A 27,480-nucleotide genomic window follows, 5' to 3' on the forward strand; every position below is an offset into this window, starting at 1 on the left:
AGCTGCCTTGTTAAGCACAAAGAGGATTCGCCCAGACCGGCCCCTGAACAATGACGTCATAGGCAGGATTTAGCAGGAAGAACATTTTTCCAGGCCAACAAGGGTCCAGGTCACGTGCCAATGGCCCCCAAGCCTCGCAGCTACTGTCACGTGTTATTCCAGGTGGTGCAGGTGCAGACTCGTCTCGGCCTTTCTTCACCTTCACCGCCTTGTCGAATGTCTGATTCTGCCCCTCCACGTTCCAAACTTTTTTGCAGGGTGTGAATCATATTGCCTCTTGTCGGACCACAAGCTGTCTTTCTTTTCCACACATTGACGCAGCTCCTATCCTTCTTCTTTACGAGATTTCACTCGCCTTTCTCTACATCTTCTGCCTCTCAGCCTCCTGTTCTGGTCTCCCTCCTCCCAGTCCTGACCCGGTCACCCAAGTCCGCTAACACTTCCACAAAATGCCTGCCATTGACGCTCCTCTCGAGCTGAGCGAAGATGTCAGAGTCCTTGGTTACGACCCTCTGATCCCTCCTGCCCTCCTCCAAAGCGAGATTCCAGCCTCCAAAGCCTCCATCGAGACCGTCTCCAGAGGCCGACGAGAATGCAAAGAGATTGTCCACCAACGAGACGACCGACTTCTAGTCATGGTCGGACCCTGCTCAATTCACGACCCGGCAACAGCTCTCGAGTACGCGGGCCGACTAAAAGAGCTCGCCGGGAAGCTATCCTCCGATCTGTGCATAATCATGCGAGCCTACCTTGAAAAGCCGCGAACCACTGTCGGCTGGAAGGGACTGATCAACGACCCCGACATTGACGAGTCCTACAAGATCAACAAGGGCTTGCGAGTCTCACGACAACTCTACGCCGACCTCACAGGCATGGGCATGCCTATCGCCAGCGAAATGCTTGATACCATCTCTCCTCAATTCCTTGCCGACCTCATTTCCCTCGGTGCCATTGGCGCCCGAACCACAGAATCGCAACTTCACCGTGAACTCGCCTCCGGCCTTTCTTTCCCCATCGGCTTCAAGAACGGCACAGACGGCTCCCTAAGCGTTGCCATCGACGCAGTCGGTGCGGCTGCTGCTCGACACCACTTTATGGGTGTCACCAAGCAAGGTCTAGCTGCCATCACCAAGACGAGCGGCAACGAGGACGGCTTCGTCATCCTTCGAGGAGGCTCAAAAGGCACAAACTACGACGCCGAGAGCGTCAAGGCTGCAAGAGAAGCCCTGAAGAAAAAGGGACTCAAAGAAGTCATGATGATCGATTGTTCGCACGGAAACTCCAAAAAGAACCACAAGAACCAACCTGGCGTCGCCCAGACAATAGGTGACCAGTTAAGACAGGGCGAGGATTCAATTGTCGCTGTCATGATCGAATCCAACATCAACGAGGGCAGTCAGAAAGTGCCTTCCGAGGGTGGTCTCGCCAGTCTGCAGAAGGGCATCAGCATCACCGATGCATGCATTGACTGGGAAACCACGGTCCAAGTCCTCGAGCAGCTAGCGGATGCCGTCCGGACGAGGCGACAAGTCAGAGCCAAGCAGCAAAATGGCACGAACGGTGTCAACGGCCATCATTAGAGCCGATTCGGCCTGGACTTTGCAAACATCTAGGGTGACATGATATTAGTCTTCTTTCCAAGACTCATTCTCATTCTCAAGTTTATGGAGCATACGGCGGGCGTATCCTTTCGCATTTCCACAAGGACTGAAAGGCGGAAAAGAAAGCTTCTCTGTTCTCCTTCCCATACTCTGGCTTTGATATGTAAAGGCGCAAAAGGGATCTTAAAAAGGACATCGAGAGTTCACACTTCAAAAATGTCAATTATTACACTATTCTCAAAGGCCTTCCATACGCACGCTATGCCTATGCCTATGCTATGCTATGCTTTGCTCGACTTTGCCTTGTCATAGACACCATGCTAATGCTAGCCCATTTGATTCCACGACCCTTCTCATCATGTGTCCCATTTCCGTTCCCTTCACTTCCTTTCATAGCACAGCAAATCCTCCCAATTACCTAGGAATGGCATCAGAAAACCGGACGCCAGCCAATACAATCCTATTCATCCCGATTCCCGCGTTTCTGATACAGTACGAGGACATCACCAGAACGAACACCATCCAATGTAATGCTGACACAAATTCTCCACGTTGGTCGCCTGCAAAATCAGCCTGTCAACCTGCTCTGGAACCCCCAACCCACCGATCCCAGCCATGGTCGTCTCTGGCGTCGCACCCGCGACACTTGTGAGTCCCTGTTTGCCGGGGCCATTCGCCGGCACCACGCCCGTGGCATGATTCATCGTTCCGCCATTCAGGTCCATCAACGCCTCGAGGCCCAGGCCGTTCATATCCGCACCGAGCCGCGCTGCCGCCGTGCCAGGCGACGCGGGCTTGAAATCACGACCCGTCAGTTTCTCTTTTACTCTCGCCAGAACCTGTAGTGCACGCGCATTCTGTACTTCCTTAGCTTCCTGCGCGGCAGGGTTGGCCTCTGTGCCCTTGCCCGCGTCGAGGATACTGCCACCTCCCATGGCCGGGTCGAGGATGCTGCTCCGTCGATGCCGTCTACCAGGCGGTGCGCCGACATGGCTGTGTGCATTCCCGTTCAGAACTGCAGCGGCAGGGTTATGCGCCGTCTCCATGGGGCTGCGGTCGTATTCTGCCCCTTGCGCACCAGGAGCGTCGATAAGGCTCTGTCGTCGCTCGGAGCGGAAATGTGGACGGGGCGGCGACTCGCGCGTGTTGAGACGCCAATTGAGTAGGGGGTCGTGGATGAAGGCTTCCAACACAGCAAGCAGTGATTCTTTGTTCTCGCGGATCACACGCATCACGTTCTCGCAGGTGATTCGGAAAGAGCCTTCGATGTTGCTGACTTCCATGGCGAAAGTGAGCATGCGGGTCAGGCGGAACGGGACCCTCTCGGGATACTTCTCGCGGTGCATGGCCACCTCGAAACAGTCGCCAAAGTCGATGTGGATGATCTTGCCGGTAATGCGGTCAAGCATGAGATTAGATGGATGTCGATCGCCTAGTCCGAGAATGTAGCCGACCATAGACATAACAGCCAATGACCGGGTGTAGTTGGTCCGTCGGTCCAGCCAGGCTTCGGAACTCTTCGACTTGAGCCACAGGACACGATACAAGTCTTTGCCAGTAGTGTTGTCCATGGCATAGCCAAATACCTCGACCTTTTGCATAAGTGTGAGGTTGTCATAGTCTGGGGCCATCTGCAGCATGATTCGATGTTCAATGTTGAGGAGAATGCGGCGAGACTCGCGGTATTCCTTGACCAGATTGTGAAGAGTATCTGAATTCGGTACCCAACCAAGCAATCCTGAGTTCTGAGATAGAGGAATGGCTGGGAAGCGCTGAATAGTGAGATGACGCTTGAAGCACTCGGTGTCATGGTTGAGAAGTGTGTTAACAAGACCAAAAAGCTGCATCACCCGTTCATCCTGTCGAATATCCTCATGACCCTTCAGAAGGTAGGCATACGAGATACCATCGGAGCCCTTCAGAGTCATCTTTCGCGGGCGTTGCTTTGATGGTATAACAGTCAAGACATGATCAAAACTAATAATTTTGATGATCGGCTTGCCGGATTGATAAGTGCCAGGAACAGCAAGGTCCAGATCGTGCGCATCCTTGAGGCGTGGTGACACATATTTCAGATCCAGACTCATCAGTTGCGGCAATTGACGTGCAATCTTGCGGAAAACTGCGTAATACAAATCCCATGCCTGGTTAAGGTCACCTATCTCTTTAGACCGGCGGAACGCATTGCAGAACGCCCTAGCTTCAGCAAGGTCGTGACCGAAAGCCTGAGCAAATGACACTTCTCTCAGGGTCTCAGCGCCACGGTCGAGCAGCTCATGCAACGGAGCAAGCGTGGCCAGCATGCCTTCGACGTCGTGATCGCCAAAGTAAAGGCGAGAAGCTTCTTCAAGACCCTCGTGCCAGAGTTCATGCCACAGGACAGCGACACGAATGAGTTCGTGACTCACAAGGTCAGCTTGCTCAACAAGGACTGGGCTGTGCACCCTCATACTGTCCATAATCTGAGTTGCCGAGTTGGCCCTACGCTGAACTGCCGACTTCATAGCCACAGTCAAAGGATAGACGAGAGCCTGGGGATGCGCCTTTCCGACTTCAGCCAGCAGTCGGTGAACAGCTGCTCGGACTCTCGCATTTGGCTGATTGATTCTGGCAATTAATTGAGGTATGACTTCCAGCCATGTGTCAATACTGACAGATGCAAAGCCATCAACGACAGCCGAATTGACCTCACTGTTACCACCATGGGCAAACCATAACGTCAACAGCCGGAGAGTGTCCTGCAAGCTGCTCGTCTTTGACAAAGCGATCGATTTGAAGAAGCCCCCGATCGCAGGGACGACGTGATTCTGTATGACATGCTCCGGCAAATTTCGGACCTTATCCTGATCGGTGTGAGATGCCATGGAAGTCACGACTTCAAAGTTTGCCAGGGCATAAGCGTGCCATGCTTTGTACCATGACTCGTTATACTGCGTAGCAGCCTGATACGATTGGAGGATGTCTCGAACAGGTTCTTGAGCTCGAGGGCTTGTCCAGTCACCCCTAAGCAGGTAAGACTGCCATTCTCCTTGCCGGAGATAGCACTTCGCCAGTAGTTTCGCGCATCTGTCGAGTTCATCCTGCTTCTTCCTCTGAGTGATAGCATCCTGTCCAATCACGTCGAGGCCGTTCATGTTGTTCATTCGGTCATTGTGGATGCCGTTTGCAAGAGCTGCATTTTCTTGCTGGAAATCGTCGGCAAGTCGCATGGTAAACTCGCGCAGGTAAGATAGTGCTTGCTGCTGGTTTCCCGTAGCCCAATTGAACTTGAGACGAGCATATGCTACCGGGGGCGGTGCTGCTCCTGCGCCGGCAGCGGCATCACTGACACCTCCTAAAGAAGCCAACGATCTTTCTGCCAGGCCAATGCGGTCTGACTTCCGGCAGAGATTTGCGAACTTGATCCAAATGTCTGGATTGTCGGTAGCGGTCAGAACAAGGGCTCGCACCTTGAGCATCCGTTGCCAGACCTCGACATTCGACTGGCAACCCAATAGTCTCTTGTTCCACAACAGCTTCAACGAATTCTGTCTGTCTTTCTGACCCTCACTTTGCTTGTAGACTATGATTTCTTCAAGCTCGGCAAGCATTTGCGTACGAACCACCACACTGTAGGCACGATTGTAGGACTCGCCAATGGTCGCCGTGATCTCTGAATTGACACCATCGCGAGCTCTGACAATGAAGTTCTGAGCTTCCACGAAATTGTTGCGTTGGATTGCAAGAATAGCACCGAAGAATGCTCTGTCAGGCGAATTCTCCTTCATGACGCTGATGTAGTTATCCATGGAATCCCACTCGCCTCTGCCCCAAGCAGCGGCAGCAGCAAGTGCTGACATGTTCTTGCGATTCTCCACACTTGCGCTGTTCCAATGTTCTTGAGCTATCTCTGACAACATCTTCCATTCGCCCAGAGCGTGCAAGCAGCGCATCTTACCCATGACAATGTCGAAATTCTCGGGTTCGATCTTCTCGCGCTTCTGGTAGGCAGCCAACGCTTCCTCCCATCTTTGCAGCTTCTCAAACCAGGCCTCTTTCAACTCAACTTCACCAAAAACTTGCGCCCGACGCAAAATGCCAATGGCGGCGTCGGATTGTTGCAACTGATTGTTGATGCTGATCAATGCTTCGACACTTTGACTGTTTTGATCTTGCTCAAATTCAAGCTCTTTATAGTGCAATGCTTTGGCAAAGGCGTGGCATTTGGCCGCGAATCGCCCAAGCGTCCGTATATCAATTGGCAAGGATTTGTCATCGTGCTCCATAAACTCAGCCAGATTGAGCAACGTCTGCAGGATGTCTGGTGGGATGTTTGTCGACGTGAGAGCTTTTTCAATTGATCGTATTAGCTCCTCTTGATACTGGTCATAGAGTTCGGTCCAGCAGGACACAAAAGCGGAATTGAACAGGTCCTTGGCTAACGGCTGGTAGACGGTAGCCAAACTTGCACAAGCCCTCAGCGCATGAGATGGGGATTCCTTTAGAAGTTCGACACTGAATCTTCTCATCCATTCTTGCCAATCTTCCTTTGTGGATTTTTGGGATGTGTCCCATGCATTTTTCAGGTGCTGTTGGTTCACTGGAAGTCTAATAGACGTAATATTCGAGTAAGTCGTATCCTCGGCCGTGAGACCATATTGCTCCTCTGGATAAAAATCAACTGGCAGTGGTTTTCCGGTTTTCAAATTTTCAACTAGCTTTTGGAAACGTTCGGAGTTGATTTGACCCGTCTTTGTGGCCCTTTCGATTAGAGGAAGATAATGGACGAAGTCTTGCCCCAAATGATAAATCAATGCGCAGACACAATCCAGTGCAGCAGCTTTCAGGGAGCGCTCTGAGGAATTCGTGACCACTTTTTCTGGCGAAGATAAGATTTTTGCAAGTGGGTGTATCATAAGTGATGCGAAATCTGTCACGTTAACGGTCCTGGACAATTTGCCGAGCGTATCAATTGCTGCTCGCCTCGCGTTGGGAGGAGCCGCTGGATTCTCGAAGACGCCGACGATTGCTGGTATGATCATGTGCATATATTCTTCTCCACTGGAGCCGAAAACCAAGAAGGTATGTAAGATCCGGATCGAAGATTCTCTTCGCAAATCTGTATCGTTTTCGATCACTGCAAGCATCAGGGGTAAGAGACCGGCGAGGTATCTCCGGAACTCCCCTTCGAGAGATGTGGATATAGCTTCGATCAAAGAGAGGATTGTGGACTGCACTTGTCTCGAGACATTCCAATACTCTCTTATCACAACTATGATCTCTGGCAGGAAAGCTCGGATGTGCTGACGAACAATATTCACCAGAACAGCGAGCTGGTTGAAATATGACTCCAGGCGGGTCGGGTGAGAACTTCGGATAACACCAAGAAATCCCGGTATGATTGTGCCTAGGAAGGGGACACACTTCATGCCGATCGTCTTGAAAATGGTCACAACGGCATCGATGACTGCGCTGTGATATTGAGACAGCGTGTGATCTGCCAGAATGGTTTGCATGAGGGTGTTGATAACGACCGTGGGGTAGTATTCTTCGTTTGACGGCGCCAGTCCCGACATTATCAAGGCGACATCAGAAACAGGCGGTACTTCGGTCTTGTTTTGGTTCTCAGCCACCGACTCGCTGAGCTGCTGATATTTGTAGGGATCTAGAGCTCCCAAAACACCAACCAACTTGATGGCGTCTGTTCTGAGATCTTCATGGGCTTCAGTCTTGATCATGTTGATCAGGATCCCAAGCAGTTCTGGATAATCAGTGTATGGCTCTATCACATACTGAGAGTTGACAGCGAGAGAACTTAGAGTTTGCATAGCGGCTTCGCGCTTTTCGTGCGACCCAAGGTCTTGCAGTGCGTCGATGATGATAGGCATAAGCTCGGGAATATGCTGGGCCATCTCCTCCCCGCCGACAGAAGTCAAGTCCCCCAGAGCCTTGATCGTAGTCGAAGCAACTCCTGGATTTGGATCTGTGGCTTTCGGCAGCAGAGCCGACACCATCGCTTCGACATACGTTCTGACCAGAGAGGTCGCATTTGATACGAACAGGCTGATTAGGCGTGCACTTTCTTCCTTTTGCTTGGCCGTATTGGAGTATCCGAGACCAGTAAGGAGGTTGACCAGCAGTTTTCGTAGAGGTGGAAATACGTAAGCAGGATTCACAGTCGTTAATCTGCCAATGATCTCGATGGCAGCTTCACGAACGCCGAACACTTCATCATTCACGGCCAAGAAGAGGCACCTTATGTTTTCAGGTCTTGCAAGATGCTTGTCGAACTTCTTATCCAGAGCGCGGAGAACCGTCATTCGAATGTCGGGATCCGGATCGCCGACAGCCACGGTCAAGAGCTTATCGACAACTTCACTAACAACCTGAATGGCATTGTTACTGGTCTGATGCAGAATGGGGTCTTGCATGAACAGCTGACAGCACGTCAGTGCCGCTGCGCGTCGAATCTCTGGGTTATCGTTGGTGGCATATCGAAGCGTCACATCGCGGACAAATTCATTCAGAATGTGGCCCGAGAAATCGAACTTGCCGACTGTCTCGAGTGCTAGAGTGATCTCATGGTCTTTATGCTCCGCAGGCAGGCCGCCATAGTCCTTGGCAAACGAAGGAAGGGGCGGTACGGTGTTTGGAGGACAGCCTAGAGGTCGATATGGAGATCGTACAAGTATGAGACTGAGGAGGTCAAGCAGCTTGTCCTGTATCGTTGTTCGGATGGGAGGTATGTTGTGTGCCATATCTTCGAGGGCTCTCTCCATTGGCTCTGTGAGTCCACACGCAAAAATGGGATCGAGGAGTGCTTCCATGTACTTGGAAAGCGTTTGGCCAACCGCGCCAGCAAGCATACTGATGCACTGGAACATTGGGCCCTCGTCGACTGCTGCTCGGTTCTTGGTCTTTGCGCTGAGGGACTCTCGAATGTAGAGAATGATGCCATCGAGATACTGTGCGATGGCACTGCCAACAGCTTTCGCAATTTGGCCGATTGCAATGAAAGCCTGATTTCGTTCTTTTTCGCGCTTCAGCTGGGCTTGCAAATATATCATGAACTTGTGCAGGTAGTTGTTGATGAACTCCAAGGGCGCGTACTCGGCCAACACCGGTATCATTTGTACCACCTGCGTTCTGATTCTGGGGTCGCGGTGGTCTTTGAGCCGTAACACGATCTCGCAAGCATTTCTGTAGAAATCGTGCATGAACATATTTCCTTGCTGCAGGAGTTCCATCAAGATAAGCAGCGATCCAAGAGTCTCATCAACCGTCGATGTCGGACGGAAGCCTTCGAGCGCCTTTGAATATATTTTTGCAAACCAGTGTGCCTGAAATTGAGCGTCTCTTGCTACCATGACTCCAAAACAGGCGCTCACGGAATGAGCAGCGGTTCGTCGTATGAGGTCTTTCGGGTCTCGTAGTGCGTTCCAGATCAACTCGAAGATCTGAGGTATGAAGCCGTAGACAAGGGTTGGAGAATTCCTTGCCATTTCGCGGATGAGGAGGACCGCGGCCAATTTGCGACTCTCTTGCTTGTTCTCTGGTTGTAACCATTCGAATGCGGATGTCATTTCGGCTTCAACAAGCTCTGCAGTATAAGCCCCTCCAGGCCGAGCCAGATGGCCCAGCGCTCTGCTGGCTGCGTCCAGTACCGTGTAGTCATTGCTCTTCAAAGCAGCCCGAAGGTAGTTCGAGTATTTCGATGCCTTCTGCGCAGCATCAATTGCTTCGCAATCTATCAGCCGGTCTAAGGCAAGGACTCCGCCAACTTTGTCGCTTGGGTCGGGTGCTTGAACGATGAGGTTACTGATCCGGTTCGTGACTCTGTCGTAGAATGCACCGAAGCGTTCAGGTGACCATTCTAGCGCGCAATTAGCATCTTATCCAGCCCAACAAAAATGGAAGCTTTACCTCTTGACAGCAATGTTATGAGGTCGCGCAGCTCAGATGCTGCCTTGTTCTTTACTTCATCATTCTTGCTGCGCAACTCAACGAAGATGCGTTCACTTGGGTCGGGACCCTGACCTTGCAACGCCATGGTGCAGGACCATGGTCCTCACAAAGATCTCCCGGCAACAAGATGAACACAAGGATTGCACAATGTTGTGAAATTGAGAGAGCAGCAGAGGTAGGTTCTTTGGAGGCTCCTCAACTTTCCAGTTAGGTGGAGTTCGCAGCCGCCGTGGCAGAAAGGCAGATAGGCCGCTTGGCATTAGTTAAGATCTTCCCCCAATCAATCACAGATTGACGCGGGGCTGGCGAGGCTTTTAGGGGCTAACAGGCTTACTAACCCAGGCTCCCAGGCTGGCCAGGCCTCAGCCCTGTGAATGACACCAGGCTCTACGGAGTCCTGGCAAAGTCCGTGTGATACCTATGCACAGGTAACAGTCCGCCCTTACTATGTGAGTGAACTTTTTGGCAGGTAGTTGCCAGATCTCAGTCATCCTCACATTGTGCGAGTCTCCTCCCATAGCTGCAAAATGTTCCCAAAAGGCAAACGTGAACATTCCAAGGTCGAACTGAAGTTAAACCGAGCTTGCCTTGCGTTTCCTCCAGGAGATGGAAACCACAATGGTAAGACACCGGTTGTGATTGGGTAGCGTTAGAGCTCCAGCGAGAAAAGAGTCTCCAATGTGGATCGGCCTTCCGCATTCCGGTAACCAAATTCCTCTCAGCTGCGGTGCATCAAGCACTACAGCAATGAGAAAAATGATCAGAAAAGAGGAGGTCCCGATACTGGATAGACCATGGCTGTCAAAGCCACAGCTATCACGCAGGTATGGGACGTTCGCTCATTCTGAGATCTGCTAGATTCTGGTTAATGCAACCATGCAAGCATACAACGTATGCGTTGGATAGTCGTGAGAGTCCACGTTGAGTGACTCCGCGGTTGAAGAGGCGGGAGTGGTCTGAGGGACAGCTTCCGAGCTGGATTCGTGGTCGCAATTCGCAGCAGAGATATGGTCGAGATTCAGACGTTTTCTTACCTTGACGCAGGAACGTGAAAGACGTGTGAGGGAACAACTCGAAAAGAGACGCCAGCAGAAAGATGACCTGTCTCGGATTTGTTGGCATTGGAGGGTCTGAAACTTGCACATCAAGGTGCTGGTCGAGTCTGCTCGTTCGTGCCCTTGCGCCATCCTAGACATCAATTAGTCATTTCAAAATTGTAGCTTCTCAATGGGCTGCCGTAGGTAGGTAGGTAGCCGATTTTGGAAAGAGACTGTGAATGTTATTTGATTTCAGCAATAAGTGGGCTTCGAAGAAGCATGCAAACAATAAGACTGTAGACATGCTCCCACTAGCCACTCTCCTCCGCTTCGGGACGGGCAAGCCTGGATGTCGCTGGTAATCTCAACATAAGTCATGCATGCAACGGTCAAGCATTGGGGTCTGCCCAAGATCCGTCTTCACCTTTTCTTGTTCTGGCTTTTGGTCATGGCAAGTTCCCTGATGGAGAGGTCCTTGAACATCGCTTCCTTGGTTGTATAACCTCCGAGGTTCATAGCCTGGAAATTCCCCAGAGTCTTGCCAACAGACGATGCCAGCTCAGGTCGCAGTCGTTTAAAGCGCGTGGCCCTCTTCTCGCTTTTCGAAAGACCCTTCGGCTCGACAGTCGAGTTCCCTCTCGTAATCTCTTCTTCATCTTCTTCCTCTTCATTATCGGTGGAAGAGGTCTGCAGTACAGACGAGCCAGGCTCGCCATTCTCGGCCTACGAGGCGTCAAGATGCGTGGCATGTGGTGACATCATCAATAACGTACATTTTTAGGTCCCCTAGGAGGTCTCGCGGGCAGGGAATTTTTTGACATGGCTGAGGAAAGAGCCGGTGTAGCTGAAACCCCATTTGTCTTTGGTTTGGTGGGCAATGTCTTCGGTGGCGCCGGCAACTTGGGAGGAGGGGCCAACTTGAGACTAAGATTGTGAAGCACCTGTCTCTGCGCCTCATACTGAGCAAAATTCCCACCTACGAGACATTCCAGCAGACTGCTGGTTGGGCTCTGCGCCGTGCGCTTCTCATAGTCATCAAGTCGCAGCATGAGACTTTGATGAGCGGAGGAGAAACATCTCACAATCTCAGTGATTTGATTTGTCCCACCCGATATGTTGTTGTCTGGACGATTTGGATCGATAATGGTGAGTCGGGCGTCTGACTTGTCTTTCCGGGAAATGTAGGGCATGTAGGTATTCTGAGGGGCTGCGTTAGTAAATTCGAAACAATATGGGAGCAATTACCTTGTCCAGATATGCCGGCGGGTCCATCCTGATGGCAATCGCACGTATGTCAAAGACGTTCCCATAAAGGTTGAAGAATTCGACCAGGACCTCGCCTAGATTCAAAGGCTGTTTTGCTGCTGGTAAATGTTGAAGCAGACTCGTGACCAAGCATATAGTGGAAAACCCGCCCAATCCACCGGTAGCCACATCGTTGAGTCCGCGCATCATTAAGTATTGCTTCACAATCGCCACGATTATAGGCATTGCCGGGTACATTTCCTTCCACTTTTGGAATGTCTCAATGGCCGTCATTCCGGTATCATTGTCGAAGGAAAGATCAACCTTCAATCCGCTGATATTGTCCACGAACTTGAGGATTGGTACCTTCGCACCACCAATGGCGAGGACAGATCCAGGTCTGGCGATATGGTGCCTCCTCAAATATGTACCGAACTTGGACAGCAGTGGACGTGAGGCCCGTGGCTCTGGCAATACTCCCGGCCTCAGATTTCGCGTGACGTATACTAGGTCCATGTCGCCTGTGGGAAGATAGAGCCCAGCCGCATATGATCCGAAGGCGTGGAGATCTCCACCAGGCAAGCATTTTTGAAACTCGGCGCGCAATCGCTGGAAGACTTCGTCTCGAATTCGCTGCTCAAAGTCCTTCGGCTTCACCCAGTTGTAGAAGTCGAGGACCTCTTTGTGAAGGCTGAGATTGTTAGTATATTTGCAACGGCACAGGAGGATATCCAGCTTACGCCACTCCAGGAAGATCGGACGAGTCTCTGGCGGTCATCCATGGCGCAGAGTCTCTGCCGTTGACAGCCACCCAGTTTTTTTGTATGTATCTGTCTCCGTACACCATTTTGTTGGTCTGCAACTCTGGGAGATGCTTGCCAGTATCGTCATCCCGCTTTCTCTTTCCCAATACACGATCCTGAACAGCATCTCGTGGTTGTGCAGGCACTTCGGAGCGTGAAGGTGTGGCGCCCATCGAGGCGGTTTTAGGCTGGACTTCAGTGTCCGTCGATTCGACCTCATCCATGCCAAAGGAGATGAAGTCAGCTTGATTGGACGTTGTTTCGGTGCGCGGGGTGGCGTCAATTCGCGCCTTCCGTATCAGCTTCAGAACATCGGTTCTCTTGGCAGTTGCCTCGCTGGGCGGGGGTAGAGCAGTATATGGATCAGGATTTGACCACTTTGGCGCTGCGGTCTCGGTATTCGAGTCATCTTTATCGATTCGTGCTCGTTTCGCGAGTGGTTCCAGCTCTTCATCTTCCGAAAGGTCCATCGCCTCCTCCTCGCTATCGCTGAGTTGGTCAAGACTGCGAAATTTGGAATCTGCATTAGGATCAAGAAGGGACGAGTCCTCGTGGTTGTGCTCGAGTCTGAACAGCGGTCGTTGGGCCACCCGTGGCGCCTGCGGATATCTTCGCATCTGGTCACGTCTAGCTGGTCCATCTCTTCTATAAGGCTCCCTGGGTCTGGGCCGGTACGTGTCAAGGGATCGAGCGTCTTCGTCGCGAGAACCTCTGAAGTAGTACATCCCATTTGAGTCGTTCCCGTCGCGTGGAGCCCACGGCGGTCGGAAGTGGTCGTCACGGCGATCTGGGCGATATGAGTTTGACTCCGGCCGCGAGCGATGGTCGCCGCCGCCTGGTCGGTAGGAGTCCATCGCGGTGCGACTTCATCCAACACACGCGAAAGGGAGATAAGGACGAACGTGAAGAAGTGAGCAAGACTCGTGGGGACTGCGAAATCTAAAATTTGACCTCGAGTCGTGGTTTTTTGGAGTTTTGACGCGGCTTTTAAACCTAATCCCGATATGGCTAGATAGCCGACGTTAAGCTCTGATAAAGCCAAGAGAAGGGTCGAAGGGTCGAAGGGTCGATTGATCCCAGGACATGGAGCCCTACCGTGCCCTGCTTAAGGTCCTCATCTTACCTTACCTAGGTAGCTACAAGTAGTCCGTAGATGAAATGGAGATCTAAGGTACCTAGCTATATTTAAGCCCTTCTCGCGCTTCTCCATACGACTGTTCAATGCTTCAGAGGATTTAGATGTTTCCAAGCCCTCCCCATTGCTGGAGCTGTGCATGCCTTGGCCGGAGGGACAGTGGAATAGTATTCGCTCAACCGCTCCGCTTCCATTACAGGCCCTTCTGCGCAGACACCCTCAGCTATTCTTTCAGCTCAATATTCTTCAACCCTCTTTCCAGGTCTCTAATAAGACTCTGATCTAAGGCATCTTCTTTGAAACTAACTCTCTCCGTCCACCATTCCAGCAGATTCTCAGCTCTTGATCCTTCGTTGGCTCGCAATAGGCCTACACTGACATCGACCAGATCAGGTCTCTCACGGCAATGCCAAAAGACCGTCGCACCGCAGACACGACAGAACTCCCGAAAGCAATCTTTAGAGCTTTCGATTTGCTTGAGAGTGCCCATTTCATACCTCAATGGGCTCCCATCCATTTGCAGGATATTAGCTTTGGGTATGAATGACCAGCACTGGATTGGCGATCCAGAACCAAGACGACACGACCTGCAAGCACAAGTGCCAGCTAGGTATTTTGACTGGCTCGATCGAAGCCACCACTTGATGTCCTGAGGATTGTCCGAGCTTGACGAATGATACGGGACCAACAAGTCTGGGAAAGGAGAGGAACACAGGCTTGAATGCGGATTTGGACGAGTAACGCGGAAGGCCACGCCTCCACAGTGGCACCTTGCGCTGATTTCGCCGTTGCGAGTCGCTTCTGCAGCAATATCATCGACAACCGTTGCGACCACTGGATAAATGTGCGGACCCAGCGCTGGTAGGCAAGTAGCGGTTGGCCTCTCAAAGCTCACCCCATCAGGTCCTTGGGAGAAGAGAGGCACTGAATGGCTATCGAAGCCAGCTAGGCAGATCGCCAGACCGCCATCCCTGGTATCGCTCACAAACTCGTGCTGCATGATCTTTTCCAGGCTAAGGCAAGAACCCTGCTCATGACCCACCACTTGTTCGACCACGCCAGAACAGACGGCCCAAGAATCATGGTCAGTAACGTGTATGAACATATGTGAGCCGCATTGCGGACAGAAGTATCTGCTCAACTTTGAGGAAGACTTGTATTCCGTCAAGTTTTCGAGGACATGCGGCCGCGAAGGGATAGGGAGACATGAGAAATAAAGCAGACCGCTGCTGTAACGGCAGATGTTACAAGAACATGGAGCCACGCTAACAGGAAGCTGCGCGTTCAACTGGAGGGTCTCCGAGTTCTTCCCACACAAGCAAGTGACTTGCACGATTGTGCTCATGATGCGCTAGCCAGAAGCACTTCGTGCCCGGTGGTCGTTACACTGTGAAGGTAGGCGGAGTCCGGACTTATCAAAAGACCTGGCGTTCGAGAGCCTGTTTAGCATCAGAGTATTCTTCCACTATACAGACTCGAGCCGGTTGTGCCTCCAGACACGAACAAGCAGGACGAATGAGTCACATGAGTCTGCTGGAATCGACAACGAGACGGTCAGGATAAGCCTCGCCAATTGTCCGGTTTCGAGCGATCTGCAGCTCACAGTCGACAGTCGACGGTCGCTTCGAGTGCAACACGCAAGCACTGCTGCAGCAATGCACAAATCATTCGAACGAGCAGTGGCACTAGAAGACACCGAGGTGAAAAGCTAACGGCTGAGTGGTCTATCGACTTCCCAAGATTGTTGTTGGTGGTCGAGAAGAGTCGAGCATTGAGGGGCAGGAGGCCCCCTGTGTCAAGCGAGTCCGGTTAGTGCGGCGGGATCCAAGAAGTCAGCTGCGGCCTCCAGACAACATAAAAACTTGCTCACCTCGACCTTTTGTCTGCTGTTCTCCTCTTCCTTTCCTCAAAACAGCAACAAGCAATCTCTATCCTCGGATCTCCCAGCCTACGCGGTCCAACATTACACATACGCAATCTCTATTCACCACACGAGCACTCCCTCTCCAATACAAAATGGGTATGGCCTTCAGCCACGACCGCTATGAGTGCCCATGTCGCTGACTTTGGCTTCAGGTCCATGCAACTGCAGCTGTGGCGCCAACTGTAAGTCCCTCGTTTTTCAGACTCGCCCCAAGGCGCTGCGGCTAACATGACAACCAGGTGGCTGCCCCGCGGGTAAATGCACATGCGTATGCTGAACGAACCTCTTGCTTTGACCGGTTCCTGACCGTCGACACAGAAATAAACTTGCCAACACCATGCTCTTGACGTCTTTGTCTCCTGCATTCTGCTTCTCAATACACATGGCTTAGTTACACGAAACCGGCTGGCATTGGGGTGCTGGAGATGAGCTGAATCCGACACTCATTGAACTGAAGACGCTAGTGATTGCTGCTAGAGCAAAACAAATACATACGGCACTTGATAGCTTGCGACGGGCAATTCAAAATAGTCCACAATAACACCAGCTCTCAAGTTGAAACACATATTAGCCACGGCTACTATCCTGCTTTCCCCCTGATCTGTCGTACCCAAATTTACGGAGGACTTGACAACAAACGTCTCAAACGTGGGCTGATTGACAAGCGGGGTATTCCTTATCACCTTATCGATTGGCGTTACTTGCGAGGGCCAATTAATTGACTCCGACCTCGACTTATTCAATGGTCACCTCGTCTGGTCGTGGCCACGCGCAGCATTGACTGCATACAGAAGAATATGCGCACAGGCATGCATGACCTACATTCCTTTGATCTCACAAGCTTTGAAAGGCTTCTCAAAAGACAGAAATAGCCAGCAGTCTGACCACTGACCAACCGAGCAAAGGCTTGAAGACTGGCAGTCCACATCTTCAGTCTCTACGATGCGTTAGCTATGTAGCTTTGGCACCCTTCAAGAAGCGTTGGTGGGCATTCTCAAAGCGCATGGTGATGTCCTCTCTCCCCATTGTGATGTTGCTGTTGGCGAGCAACGAGTCCATGATATTATTCAGCTGGATCCTTTGACCACCTTACAGAGCGCCGTGATTCTGTTCGGACAGCTAACGACAGAAAGAGTGGCACAGTCTGAAGGAAAGCCATGCACCCTACCATTTCCTACAACACGATCAGAGCTTGAGGATTCAGAATGCATTTACTCGAGAGCGCAACCATCGCTTCCTTCTCCAGCCGACATATTCCACAGCTCAGCATGCCACAGCTCAGCATGCCACAGCTCAGCATGCCACAGCTCAGCATGCCACAGCTCCTGTCCATGTCACTATTACGAGGAGCATCGATTTCACGATACGGCAGCTGCTAGGTGGCTGGTTCGTCGTTTGCTCGTTTGCGTGGGCTGAGGTACATTATGATGTCATCCGTCCTCTGGCCTCATATTCGTTCATATTCCCCGCAGTATTCGGCCTCAAGGTGGGTGAAGGCCATTCACCAACTCGCGATGCTAGTAGGCACGAAAAGCCCTCTGTCTCTCTCCCTCGCTACTCGTATGTTCGCTACTCCATCTTGCCACCACTGTCTCCATCGAATCACTCCCTGTCGAGGTGACGCAGCCAATACTTGTACGAGTAGTATGATAGCCGCTATCCGCGGGCCGGCCATTACAACATAATAGTCCAGTCTGACTCTCGTTCATTCCTCTCTCTCTCCCTTCCTTCGAACAGACTTATATATCACTTCACACTTGCCCATCGACCGACTCAGTCATCCATCCAACGGTATCCTTGTAGCGAACACAAAGCCGAGCGTGGTACCTACGTGGTATTCGGATTCGCAAAAAGCAAATCACCCCCAGGAGGCCAACCATCAGACCATCAGACCGTCATGTCCAACAACTATAGCTACAGCAGCTCTTCCTTTTCTGCCTCGTCATTCAGCTCCTCGACCTCCTCCTCATCAGACAATCCTCAAGGTCATTCACAACGCTACGTCCAGACAATGACCAGCAATGACCGTGATGGCACCACCGTACGCCGCGTGCATCAAGAAACCGGCAAGCCCACAATGCAGGAAGAAATCTTCTACCCACCAGCCTCGACTGGGATCACGACCGGCGCTTCTGGGTCCGACAGAGCCAGGATCGAGGATGTCACCGATGGCGTTGGAGATGCCGATGGCGATGCCGATGGCGATGCCGATTCCGAGCAACAATCCAGGGAGACTTAGTTCGAAAACCAGGGGTCGGGAGCTACCTAGGTATATGTTCGACGAGTAAGGCAGCAGAACCTAAACGTTCATTCACCAGCTCTCGCCCAACTACTCAGCACCGGCTGCTGGACGCTGTATCGAGTTCGTGGTTTCTACCGCTCCACTCCACTCGTTATAACGACAAGACAACATACCAAAGACCAAAGACGCAATGCATATGGCCGTCGTTAGGGCACGAATCGCTGTTTTCAGAAAATGTATTTCTATCAGCATGTCAAAGTGTGATATAGGTTTGGTCTAGTTAGTTCCTGCGGCACGGCAGTCAGGGCAGGGGGAGAGCACTGAGCCAGTTCTGCTCGCTTTCTATGATTGTTCAATGCGATGCTGAATCCATGAAAATCATCATCATCTCCTCCGTATCGTGGCTAGGATGTCCATAATCCGTGCCGTCTCCCGATTGAGAGTTTCTTGCTGTCGAAGATAAGAATCCGGCAACCTTCGAATTGGGGCCGGGCATTGCTGCTCGTCAATCGTGAAACCCGTACCTCATATCGACAGTTCCTCCAACGATGCTGCAGTCCCGACTTTGTTCAATTCGGCCACGGGACTCGTCACCATATCGGCCCTTTTTGTGGCCAACCACGTTGAAGCATACATATTGACTCTGTCCGCCAAACGTGTTAGCTCTTCCTTCCAAGGCTTAGAGACTCGGCGTTTTCACCGGGACAACATACCGATCAATGCACTTTCCTGAATCCCTCCGGCCGACACACTTGGCCTCGAACCCATTCTGCTCGAAGATCTGCGTGTACCATGGCCGCACAGATGCTGAGCGGAAGAGCACTCGTCCCCCGATCTTCATCACTTTGTTCAGAGCAGCAATCTGCTCCTGGGCAGCCATCTCGGCCGGGTTGAACCAGTCCATTGAGTCCATGAGCTGTAAACACACATCCCCTGATTAGTATTCAGATTCATCGGCTGAGTAGGCAAGCCGGGGAAGGCTTCCAAGGTCGACTCACGATTGCAATAGTTAAGGTCGAAGGACTGATCCGCGCAATGACCTCCATGATCTCGTCTGTGTGAATTCGCAGCCCATCGAAGGTGTTCTGCTTCGACAGCTGCGGGTGCGCCTTTGCGCCCAGATATCTAGGATGGCATCTATACCCCTGTCAGCAAAACAACATCGAATGGCAGGGCTCAGTGTTTTGGCATACTTTCTCGAATACTTCCCCTGCAGACAGACATAATAGAAGTAATTATCCCTGCTCAACTGCGTGGTTTCCACGACAGGGTCCAGCGTGTCGACCACGTATTGCCAAACGGCTTCACCGCACATCTTTTTGGTCTTGGGCGACTTCGAGCGCTGCGCAAAGTCATCGACGATGAGTGCATGTTGAGCGGGAGGAACGCCGGCGGCTTTCCACGCCCACCATTCCGTCGACACGACAGCCTTGTGCAACGGCCAGCTGAGCAGTATCCTCCTTATGCATGGCCAGATTTCCCTCTGCTCGGCCAAGGTCTCGACTCTGCACATCGTGCGCACCTTGGCAGTGAGTCCGAACAGCTTGATGAGTCGTCGCACGAGCTTGATCGCGTGCCTTGAGCCGCCGCTCTCGTACAGTCCGCCCGGTGTCGAGAAGATAGACGCTCGGTTCAACCAGTACTGGAATGCTTGGCTAGACATGTGGGGACTGAGTTTCTGGAGGAGAAGGTTGCGGAAGTTAGGATGCTGGCCTTCGCCGAATAATTGCCAGACGTCGCTGTACGGCAGGGCAGTAAAGGCGGCGACCTTGAGTTCGAGCAGGTGGTTCTGGGACGGGTTAAGGTCGACTGCATGAATCCGCTTAGGTCGCTCGAGAAGATAGTCGAGGATGTTGTCGCCGGCGCTTGTGATGGTAAGGATGACGTCGTCTTTGTTTATCTGCAGAAGTTGCCGGTCGACTTTGGGATCTTCCCAGTTGAAAGCGTAGATGTACTCGTTGCCGAATTGTTGATGTTTCTGGAGGAGATCGTTGTAGTAGATTCGCCAGTGGTGTTGCTGGTAGAAGGTAGCAGGCAGAGGTAGGTTGGAGCTTAGGTTGACAATGGCAGATTCGTACGACTTGGATCGCGGCATACTTTGCTGGGCTTCGATGGCTTGTTGCTTGCGGAATTCCAGGGGTGAAAGATAAGGCGACTCGGTCAGAGCAGCATCAAGCTTTTCGAGGACTTCGTGGCCATGTTCGCCCAGGGTATCTGCATCTCGTCTGCATCCAATAAAAATGTAGTAGGGTATTCTACATTCGGTTTGTTAGTCTCTCAAAGATACTCGCAGCCTCCAAGCGATGTAGCCGCGAGGAACCAGTAGGCTTGAATTTGTGACTGTCCGGATGACTTACCCTCCAAGCAGATAATTCCGTTCACTTGCCGAGAGAATCGTGCCAAAGCGGTATTCGACGTAGTCTCTTCGGCCACCATCGAGATTGACTCGGTCGGCGTCAAACCATGTTCGCCAAAACATCCTTCCAACCCAGTTCACGTGTCGATTAAAGGTCCCTCCAATATAGTTTCGGGAGGAAATGTCCACTATACTCTGCACGTAAAAGTCGACAATGCCGATGATGCCACTGGGGGCGAGGAAGCCCGAGATCAAATCAACCACACTGTAAAAGTCTGGGATCATGGACAAGCTGTAACTCATGGTGATCAGATCAGCTGACGAGGCTGTACATGCGATCGTTCTCGCGTCTTGGCATAAGACTGTAACGTTCTTCCATCCATTTTGGCGGACTCGTTCGCGCGCGACGTCGCACAACGAAGTAGACAAGTCAACCAGGAAGACATGCTCGAAGAAGCCTTCGACGCCGACGAGGTTGTCCATTGCTTCGATATTGTAACCTGTTCCACCGCCGATGTCATACCATACCGGCTTACGGGCTTGGTTCGAGGCGCTCCGAGCCTGCAATTGAGCCGCTAGTACCGCCAGTATCTCTTCTCTTCCTCGCAGCAGGCGCTTTCTTGTAGCGTCGTATACGTTTGCCTAAAACCTATGAGTCAAGAGGGACCATGGAGTGTATGACCTACCTGAGCAGCATAGAAGCTTTCGAGTGCCGATTGTTGCCCAGCCTCACTGTTGTGATCGTGAGGCTTGATCAGACAGACGTAGGCGAACCGAACATAGGGATGTGCTGAGATCTTCTCAAAGCTCAAATGCCCGCCAAGTTTGTACACGAGACAACCCAAGATGGTCACGAGGGCAAGAAAGCCCCCTGCTATGAGCGCAATATCAACCTGAAAGCCCTTGAGTCGCTGCCATTCTGAGTAGCTGAAGAGGTCCATTGTTGCGTATCGAGGGCAAGCAACAGGTACACTCTGGCGGAAAGCGAGAAGGAGAGGAGTAGACACTGCTTTTGTGTCGCGTTCTCACCCGTAGCTTTTGCATTTTGCTGATTTATCGCCGTCCCGTGGGATCTCTTGCAGCGAAAGGTTCATGGAAAAGGCGATCCAACGAATCAAGTTCATACTTCGAGTCATGAGGCGGATTGAGTGGCGAGCACAGCAATCTTGAAAGGGCCCAGAGTAGTCGCCAGCAATAGACAAGAGTCTCTGGGGCATGTGCAGCGCTGAAGCTGGCGCGTTGAGCTGGTGAGAAATAAGAAGCGATAGACAGTTGGTCAGATGCTCGATGCAGATGTCAGATGAACCAATCAGAATAGGTGAATGAAGCATGCAGGTCACGTGTATGGCATCCACAGCGCCCTGGCGTCCGAGTCGATTGAGAAAAGACTCGAACGAATCGAGGGCCCTGGCACACGTGGTGCTATAGACTGTCTTTCATAAGCCAGAGAAGCACCAAGAAATACGGCATGGCTGTTTGATTTGACTGCTCACGACCGCTGTCTGTTCGCCGCATTCGGGCCTAAATTTTCACGCTGCTGACGATCCCCCTTAACTCTCATGCAAGTCATTCGTCTTCATCAGGGTCCGTGGCATATTCTAGCCTAGCTAGAAGCTCCTCTGCCAGAACCCGGGCCTTCGTAGCCTCGTGACTGTGATCCAAAGGCCAACTTTGCCCCTCGTCGACGAGGGGTAATTGTAGACTCAGATCAGAGAAGTCCGGATCGCTCACCTCGACATGAGCTGGGGCAATTCTCGCCATGACCTCGTGAAGATCAGCAATCCACAGAGCAACCATGGCACGCAACCTGATTAGCTCAGGCTCGTCCTTGTATGGTAGACTCGCCATGCAGGTGTCCATCCTTGCAGCAATCTCCTCCGCCTCTTCAAGTTCTCTCACCTTTTGCTCAGAGCGCACGTCTGCTCTTTCCAGCGAGGGGAGAAGCTGCGGTGATCCAGGAGGACTCTCAGTCCTCGGAGGCACAGGTACTTCAGCATTGTGTTCTGCATGCACCACATATATCCAGATGTTGAACAATGCAAGGTAGAAGTCCACAGCATTAACGGAGCCTGGCCAGGACTTGTGATAAGGGTGTTTCACAATAAGTCTCTCGTAAAAGCGTTTAGCATTCTCAAATCCTTCACGTGCGAAGGGAAATGATGCAGAGGTACTGCCAGAAGCTGGTCTGGTGATGCTGCCTTGCCTCAGCAATACTTCGGCACCGATGCCCATATAGCCCTGGTTGCGGACAGCAACACTGCGCCTGATGCTAGCGTCTCGAAACAACAAGCCCAGAGCTCGCGAAGCACGGGAAAAGTCTTCCTCGAAAAGACTCCGGTGTACTATAGCCGTCAAAGCAGCCAGATGCTGAAGGTGTAGGGAACGTGGAGCTTCGGCGTATTGCGATCGTGGTGCGGTGGACAGCCGGCTTCTGGCAAAATCCTTTTCCTTACCAGTCGAGGAGGTCTGGGCATGAGGAAAGGGCAAAGAGGGCGGAGGCTGATCTAAAGGCTGACCAGCAACACGGCGCTGGTGCCGTGCCATGGGAGACACGACGGCTGTGTACTCAACATCAGCAATTTTGTGCGCGGGATTTTGGATATCAGCAGCTTCATCCTGCTCATGTACTTCGTCTGCTTCATCTGTTGCCTTCCTTCTCTTGCGCTTGTTCCCTGGGGATTTTAATCGCCTGGCGCTTCCAGATAACGACTGACTGCCTACAGGCGGAGTAAATATCGTGGACATGCTGTAGGAGACGTTGAGAACCGGTGAGACTGAGGCTCTGCCTCGGATGGAAGGTCCTGAGCTGGTCGTGTGCATGCGGTACGCTTCCAGAGGAGAGGATCGGATCTTCAGGCCGGTAGCACTTTCGGTTCCGTATGAGCAAGAGTACGAGTAGAGGATTGAGGAAGACTTGGAAAAGAAGATCTCAAGACTATTGGCATGATGATGGTACTATTGGTTGGGGGCTAGGGCGTTTGATCAGACGACATTCTGCAAATCGATGGCAGGGTTGTCTGTGCTGCTCAACTTCTTTGGTTTGGTTTGGTTCCGCCTGCGCCGTCGCCTCGCTTCACTTCAGCCTTCCAACAGATCACCACTAACACTCGACTTCACTGCCAAACAAATCCCTGTTTGCTCGGTTATTCACGATATTTGCTGATCTCGTTGTTAATATCTCAAGCACACTACTATGCAGCACGAACGACATCCTACAAGCATCGGCTGAGGACAAAGCCGTCACTCTTCTTCAAGCGCCTCGATGAACTTCGTGTACTGCTGACGGCCTATCCTCGAAAAACTTCTCTCCAGTGTGGTCGCAGCGATCAGCCTTGCCGTCAAACGGTCTAAAGCGTCCCTACCTTCCGTCACGTCCGCCGAATGCTCCTTGCATGACCCCGAACTGCCATGCCACACAAGTAGCGCAACCTGTTGAGCAGGCGGCGAAGTCGACACACCATGGGGAATACGACCTCTAGCCCACGTGGTCAGGCGGATGACGGACAAACAGAAGAGTCTAGGATTGCAAGAAACAATAATGTATCCTCAAATGGTGATGATGGCTCGGGCGATGGAAGCCTGCGCCGAGCCAGAAGAAACCCTGCCTCCTTCAGAGCAGCCGGACAAAGAGCTAGCACATTTTACGATGCCCTACGCCGCCATATACAGAACGAATCGACGACTTTGCGGACGAGTGCAGCGCACACGTCGCCATCTCTGGAGGAAATGGAATATGAACAAGAAAATAGACCTCTGGTAGGTCCTGGAGGCATCGACATGCCAGATGCCTCCTCGCCGCATAATGTGGCGCAGCCACTGTCTAGAACGAGAACAGCGATGTCAAGACTCGGGTCACGACTCCTGCCAGATTCTGTTGCCAGAGGTCTCTTGAATAGTGGTGAGGAAACTGCAGAAGAGGGACACGCGTTACGCTACGGAGCTTCAGAACGGTCTCGACGTTCTGTGTACGAAAGATCACCACACAACGAGTCCAACCATCGATTATCACTCACAGGTTCGATCACGAGGAGGAACAATTATCGGACGGATTCTAGACGGCGCGCAATCCGGGGGCCGTTCCCAGTTCTACACGACTCTGATCAGTCGTTGGACCCCGCGGCTTCGGCTGCAGAACTTTTCGATAGTACTCGCGATGTACCTGTTCCAGCTACAAGTTCCCTTCGCCATCGCAACCGATTCAGCAGAGTACGTGACTCGATTTCGCTCTCTGCACGACTTTCCGGTCTTTTCGGGCATTCCGCCGACCAGCTTGAACCAGGTCAGACGGGGAGAGCGTCACCTGCTGGACCAGCAAGGGCAACTTTCCCTGACGAATCCGATCATTTACTACCTTCACTCCAGTCTAGTGATCAGCGTATGGAGACGGACGACGCCCCTCACGAATTGGATGCGGTTGAGCCCGAAGCGCGGACATTGTTGGCGAGTCCAAGGGTCACTTCTGGAATGAGTACGATTAGGCGTTTTCAACCCGGTCTGCGATCGCGTTCGACGCGGCTGATACGACGGGGAGAGCACCCACCTCTCTCTCAAGTCTTGCAACTTGCAGCAGCCGCCATTGCAGCTCAACTCTCAGGACACGCTACCGTGGGCAATGCTGGCGGCAGTCATCTCGGTAGCGATACATTCGACGGTAGTATCCAGAACTTTGTGCAAACCCTTCAAGATGCGGCAACAGCACAGGCAGGAGAAGGCCTGGACATCAACTCTGCAGACGGGGATCTGCGTCCAGTCAACTTCATGAGAGTCTTCCAGTTCCCGAACGACGAAAATGGGTCCCCAATCGCTTCGCAAGCGCAGTCTCGGGATTTGGATCAAATGGACATAGACTCAATCACAGCGCCCAGTGAGAATGACAGATCTGTGACCTTGGTTTTGGTCGGCGTGCGATCACTGCCTCATGGTCAAGAAAGTGGCAGCGGCGAGAACGGGACGTTGGGTCCAAGTCTGGATACCTTACTGAGTCTTCCTTTCCTACCACCTGCGAATGTGTTACGAAATGGGAGTTCTGGCGCCTTATTCGGCCGGTCAGATGGAAGGGCAAGGTCGAGTCCTCGACGACATTCCATGACCAATTTCAGCTTCCCTGCGCAATACGAAACCCAAAGACATCAGCGAACGCGCACTAGCATGGGGCGGTTGTCAAGTACAGCAGAGCAGAGTATACCAGCGCCATCTGATGCTGGAAGTGTACCACAACTTTCTGAAAGCCCGCCAGGACCAAATCCGCCTCCCTCAACTCCAGCCGATATCAGGAGTGGGCAAGCCTCCCCCATCCGCAGGCCCTCTTCAGCCTCGGCAGCTCAAAACCCAGCTCTTCCTGAACTGGATGAAGACCGACCTCCACCCAGTCACGACCATGTTCCCTCAGAGACCTCCTTCAACACGGCCAGACAACGCAGACGTAGCGACTCGGAATTTGCTCGCCGGCCTGAATTGGGCTCTGGCGCGGCTAGGCGTAATGGCATGGTCGAGCCTGACCATCCGCCTGTTGGAGCCGGAAGAAGTTGGCTCATTTACGTGGTTGGCACGAATGTCTCGCCTGACCATCCTGCGTTTACGATGCCAAGTCTATTCACAGACAACCCCTCTTATGAGGATATGCAGATGTTGTCCACCCTCCTGGGACCGGTCAAGCCGCCGGTAGCGACACGCGAGGACGTGAGTTCCGCGGGCGGGCTCTTTCGCCTCGTAGATCATGCGTCTGGTTTCAGAGGAGAAGCTCTTTCGGAGACCGATGGCCTTTCCATCATGGTCAATCAAGGGGAGCGGTGTCTTATCTGCTTATCGGACTATGCATCTTCGGAGGAAGTGCGACGTCTAGACAAATGTCAGCACGTCTACCACCGTGAGTGCATTGACGAGGTAGGTTGTCATTTTCCCAAGTGCATGAAGATCACGCTGACAAGTTCTAGTGGCTCACAACTGGCCGGAATAGTTGTCCTCTCTGTCGAGGTCAGGGCGTGCAAGAGAAGGCCATGCCTTCGGATTCTTCAGCTGGAGGAGCTCCAGTCACCACATGAGTCCTGCCCCGAGACAGGGTCTCGATGAAAGCAGTCCCTTGCCAAGGCTTACGATGCTGTACGAATCTCATTTGAACATTTTGCGAAACAGGCTATTGGGTTGGCGCTCGTTGGGTATCCGCTGAGACGGACTTTTCAGTTGGAGGTGTCACCTTCAATCTCACGATGCTTGTGACGACCGTACGGTAAATGGCATTCATACAAGCCACAAGCCGCGATAGAGGGGCTGAAGATGCGGTTTTCAAGGGCGATTGTGTTGTCTCGCATACCTCCGACAGTACTGTGCTGGGACCTGGGGCGGTCTGGGAACGAATTTTGTTGCCTTTGGCTTCTCTGTATGATTTCTATTTCCCTGGGAGTCAGTGCAGCTTCTAACTTAGGATGAGACATGACATTCAGCAATGTACGTGTCAGTTGCAGCCATGAGCCATTTTCGGTGCCAGTTCTGTTATGCCTATCGACTCTGTGTCTGCGTTCATGTTGTTGACGAAACGATGCCTCATCACTTATTGGTCAGCGACAGTCTCGGAAATTGAGATGCAAGAACAGATGCGAAATGGCTTGGACTCAGCCGGCAGTCATCGTTTTCGTATTAGCCGGTGATGCATCCGGAGATTGTCCTCAGACATGGTGACCAAAATAGCTCTGGGGAAGACCTATACCACTACAAGGCATCCTGCGCAATTCTGAGCGCCACGCACATCAATAGAAACAACAAAGACGATCCTCAAGCCCATCTTGAACCCCCTGATTCACGGAACAGACTTCCAACACCTTAGGTAGGTCTTGGATGTTGGCTCTGATCTTGGGGTAGCCCATGCTTTCGGTGCTTTATTGAGTCATTACAGTCATTAGGACATCATGTCGACGCCTAGCATTGCATCAGGTTGCATGGCAGTATCTCGTATTGTTCCTTGTCGTTCCCGATATGGATAGTGAGTACCGGAGTATTGGGGAACAGTACGAGCGAGGGTCGATGGGGCGGGACAGCCACGTGTATACAAGAAATGCTTTGGGCGACTTGAGGGTAAGACGCAACGAGTACTACAGTATTTCCATGCTTCTTTTGCCAGTCTACACAGTAGACAGATCCCACGCCTACACAGTCACTACAGTATCGCATCTGAAACCTTTGATTTTCGATTTTCCTCC

At 52.1% G+C, this 27,480-nt stretch overlaps 7 protein-coding genes across 11 annotated transcripts; 3 read left to right on the plus strand and 4 right to left on the minus strand.

The window, feature by feature from the left end:
- Positions 1 to 216: 216 nt before the first annotated feature.
- On the plus strand, positions 217 to 1,862 carry PV05_04583 (3-deoxy-7-phosphoheptulonate synthase). The gene has a single exon (XM_013461000.1). It carries the CDS (start codon positions 450 to 452, stop codon positions 1,578 to 1,580), a length of 1,131 nt encoding a protein of 376 aa, XP_013316454.1. The 5' UTR covers positions 217 to 449; the 3' UTR covers positions 1,581 to 1,862.
- Positions 1,806 to 9,757, minus strand: PV05_04584 (uncharacterized protein). Its single transcript, XM_013461001.1, has 2 exons — positions 9,504 to 9,757; positions 1,806 to 9,453 (listed from the first exon to the last, which is right to left on the minus strand). Exons 1-2 carry the CDS (start codon positions 9,628 to 9,630, stop codon positions 2,105 to 2,107), a joined length of 7,476 nt encoding a protein of 2,491 aa, XP_013316455.1. The 5' UTR covers positions 9,631 to 9,757; the 3' UTR covers positions 1,806 to 2,104.
- A 688-nt stretch (positions 9,758 to 10,445) lies between these two features.
- PV05_04585 lies at positions 10,446 to 13,557 on the minus strand. Of its 3 annotated transcripts, XM_013461002.1 has the most exons (4): positions 12,568 to 13,557; positions 11,828 to 12,518; positions 11,356 to 11,781; positions 10,446 to 11,305 (listed from the first exon to the last, which is right to left on the minus strand). In XM_013461002.1, the coding sequence occupies exons 1-4, from the start codon at positions 13,482 to 13,484 to the stop codon at positions 11,003 to 11,005; spliced, it is 2,337 nt and encodes a 778-aa protein (XP_013316456.1). In that variant the 5' UTR covers positions 13,485 to 13,557; the 3' UTR covers positions 10,446 to 11,002. The 3 variants fall into 3 exon arrangements, with proteins under 3 accessions (XP_013316456.1, XP_013316458.1, XP_013316457.1); XM_013461004.1 differs by having other exon boundaries at positions 11,356 to 12,518; XM_013461003.1 differs by having other exon boundaries at positions 10,446 to 12,518.
- A 3,388-nt stretch (positions 13,558 to 16,945) lies between these two features.
- Positions 16,946 to 18,337, plus strand: PV05_04586 (uncharacterized protein). The gene has a single exon (XM_013461005.1). The coding sequence runs from the start codon at positions 17,587 to 17,589 to the stop codon at positions 17,926 to 17,928; it is 342 nt and encodes a 113-aa protein (XP_013316459.1). The 5' UTR covers positions 16,946 to 17,586; the 3' UTR covers positions 17,929 to 18,337.
- On the minus strand, positions 18,154 to 21,518 carry PV05_04587. Of its 2 annotated transcripts, XM_013461006.1 has the most exons (6): positions 20,974 to 21,518; positions 20,289 to 20,929; positions 19,125 to 20,186; positions 18,930 to 19,068; positions 18,645 to 18,847; positions 18,154 to 18,574 (listed from the first exon to the last, which is right to left on the minus strand). In XM_013461006.1, exons 1-6 carry the CDS (start codon positions 21,226 to 21,228, stop codon positions 18,457 to 18,459), a joined length of 2,418 nt encoding a protein of 805 aa, XP_013316460.1. In that variant the 5' UTR covers positions 21,229 to 21,518; the 3' UTR covers positions 18,154 to 18,456. The 2 variants fall into 2 exon arrangements, with proteins under 2 accessions (XP_013316460.1, XP_013316461.1); XM_013461007.1 differs by having other exon boundaries at positions 20,289 to 21,518.
- Positions 21,519 to 21,675: 157 nt separating this feature from the next.
- PV05_04588 (uncharacterized protein) lies at positions 21,676 to 23,254 on the minus strand. Its single transcript, XM_013461008.1, has one exon. The coding sequence runs from the start codon at positions 23,105 to 23,107 to the stop codon at positions 21,854 to 21,856; it is 1,254 nt and encodes a 417-aa protein (XP_013316462.1). The 5' UTR covers positions 23,108 to 23,254; the 3' UTR covers positions 21,676 to 21,853.
- An 81-nt stretch (positions 23,255 to 23,335) lies between these two features.
- PV05_04589 lies at positions 23,336 to 27,397 on the plus strand. Of its 2 annotated transcripts, XM_013461010.1 has the most exons (3): positions 23,336 to 26,170; positions 26,221 to 26,663; positions 26,715 to 27,397. In XM_013461010.1, exons 1-2 carry the CDS (start codon positions 23,747 to 23,749, stop codon positions 26,326 to 26,328), a joined length of 2,532 nt encoding a protein of 843 aa, XP_013316464.1. In that variant the 5' UTR covers positions 23,336 to 23,746; the 3' UTR covers positions 26,329 to 26,663; positions 26,715 to 27,397. The 2 variants fall into 2 exon arrangements, with proteins under 2 accessions (XP_013316464.1, XP_013316463.1); XM_013461009.1 differs by having other exon boundaries at positions 26,221 to 27,397.
- Positions 27,398 to 27,480: the final 83 nt, after the last annotated feature.

The sequence above is a fragment of the Exophiala xenobiotica genome (genome assembly GCF_000835505.1).
Source record: "Exophiala xenobiotica strain CBS 118157 unplaced genomic scaffold supercont1.3, whole genome shotgun sequence".
Lineage (NCBI taxonomy): Eukaryota > Fungi > Ascomycota > Eurotiomycetes > Chaetothyriales > Herpotrichiellaceae > Exophiala > Exophiala xenobiotica.

Excerpts from the sequence above, each read along its gene's own strand:
- PV05_04583 (XM_013461000.1), top strand. The coding sequence starts at position 450 with ATGCCTGCCATTGACGCTCCTCTCGAGCTGAGCGAAGATGTCAGAGTC.
- PV05_04584 (XM_013461001.1), bottom strand. The coding sequence starts at position 9,630 with ATGGCGTTGCAAGGTCAGGGTCCCGACCCAAGTGAACGCATCTTCGTT. Across the intron at positions 9,454-9,503 it reads CATAACATTGCTGTCAAGAG|AATGGTCACCTGAACGCTTC; the intron begins GTAAAGCTTCCA and ends ATTGCGCGCTAG.
- PV05_04585 (XM_013461002.1), bottom strand. The coding sequence starts at position 13,484 with ATGGACTCCTACCGACCAGGCGGCGGCGACCATCGCTCGCGGCCGGAG. Across the intron at positions 12,519-12,567 it reads TCCGATCTTCCTGGAGTGGC|CCTTCACAAAGAGGTCCTCG; the intron begins GTAAGCTGGATA and ends TAACAATCTCAG. Across the intron at positions 11,782-11,827 it reads CGCCGGCATATCTGGACAAG|AATACCTACATGCCCTACAT; the intron begins GTAATTGCTCCC and ends GCAGCCCCTCAG.
- PV05_04586 (XM_013461005.1), top strand. The coding sequence starts at position 17,587 with ATGTCCAACAACTATAGCTACAGCAGCTCTTCCTTTTCTGCCTCGTCA.
- PV05_04587 (XM_013461006.1), bottom strand. The coding sequence starts at position 21,228 with ATGGACCTCTTCAGCTACTCAGAATGGCAGCGACTCAAGGGCTTTCAG. Across the intron at positions 20,930-20,973 it reads AAAGCTTCTATGCTGCTCAG|GCAAACGTATACGACGCTAC; the intron begins GTAGGTCATACA and ends CATAGGTTTTAG. Across the intron at positions 19,069-19,124 it reads CAGGGGAAGTATTCGAGAAA|ATGCCATCCTAGATATCTGG; the intron begins GTATGCCAAAAC and ends ACAGGGGTATAG.
- PV05_04588 (XM_013461008.1), bottom strand. The coding sequence starts at position 23,107 with ATGCACACGACCAGCTCAGGACCTTCCATCCGAGGCAGAGCCTCAGTC.
- PV05_04589 (XM_013461009.1), top strand. The coding sequence starts at position 23,747 with ATGGGGAATACGACCTCTAGCCCACGTGGTCAGGCGGATGACGGACAA. Across the intron at positions 26,171-26,220 it reads ACCGTGAGTGCATTGACGAG|TGGCTCACAACTGGCCGGAA; the intron begins GTAGGTTGTCAT and ends GACAAGTTCTAG.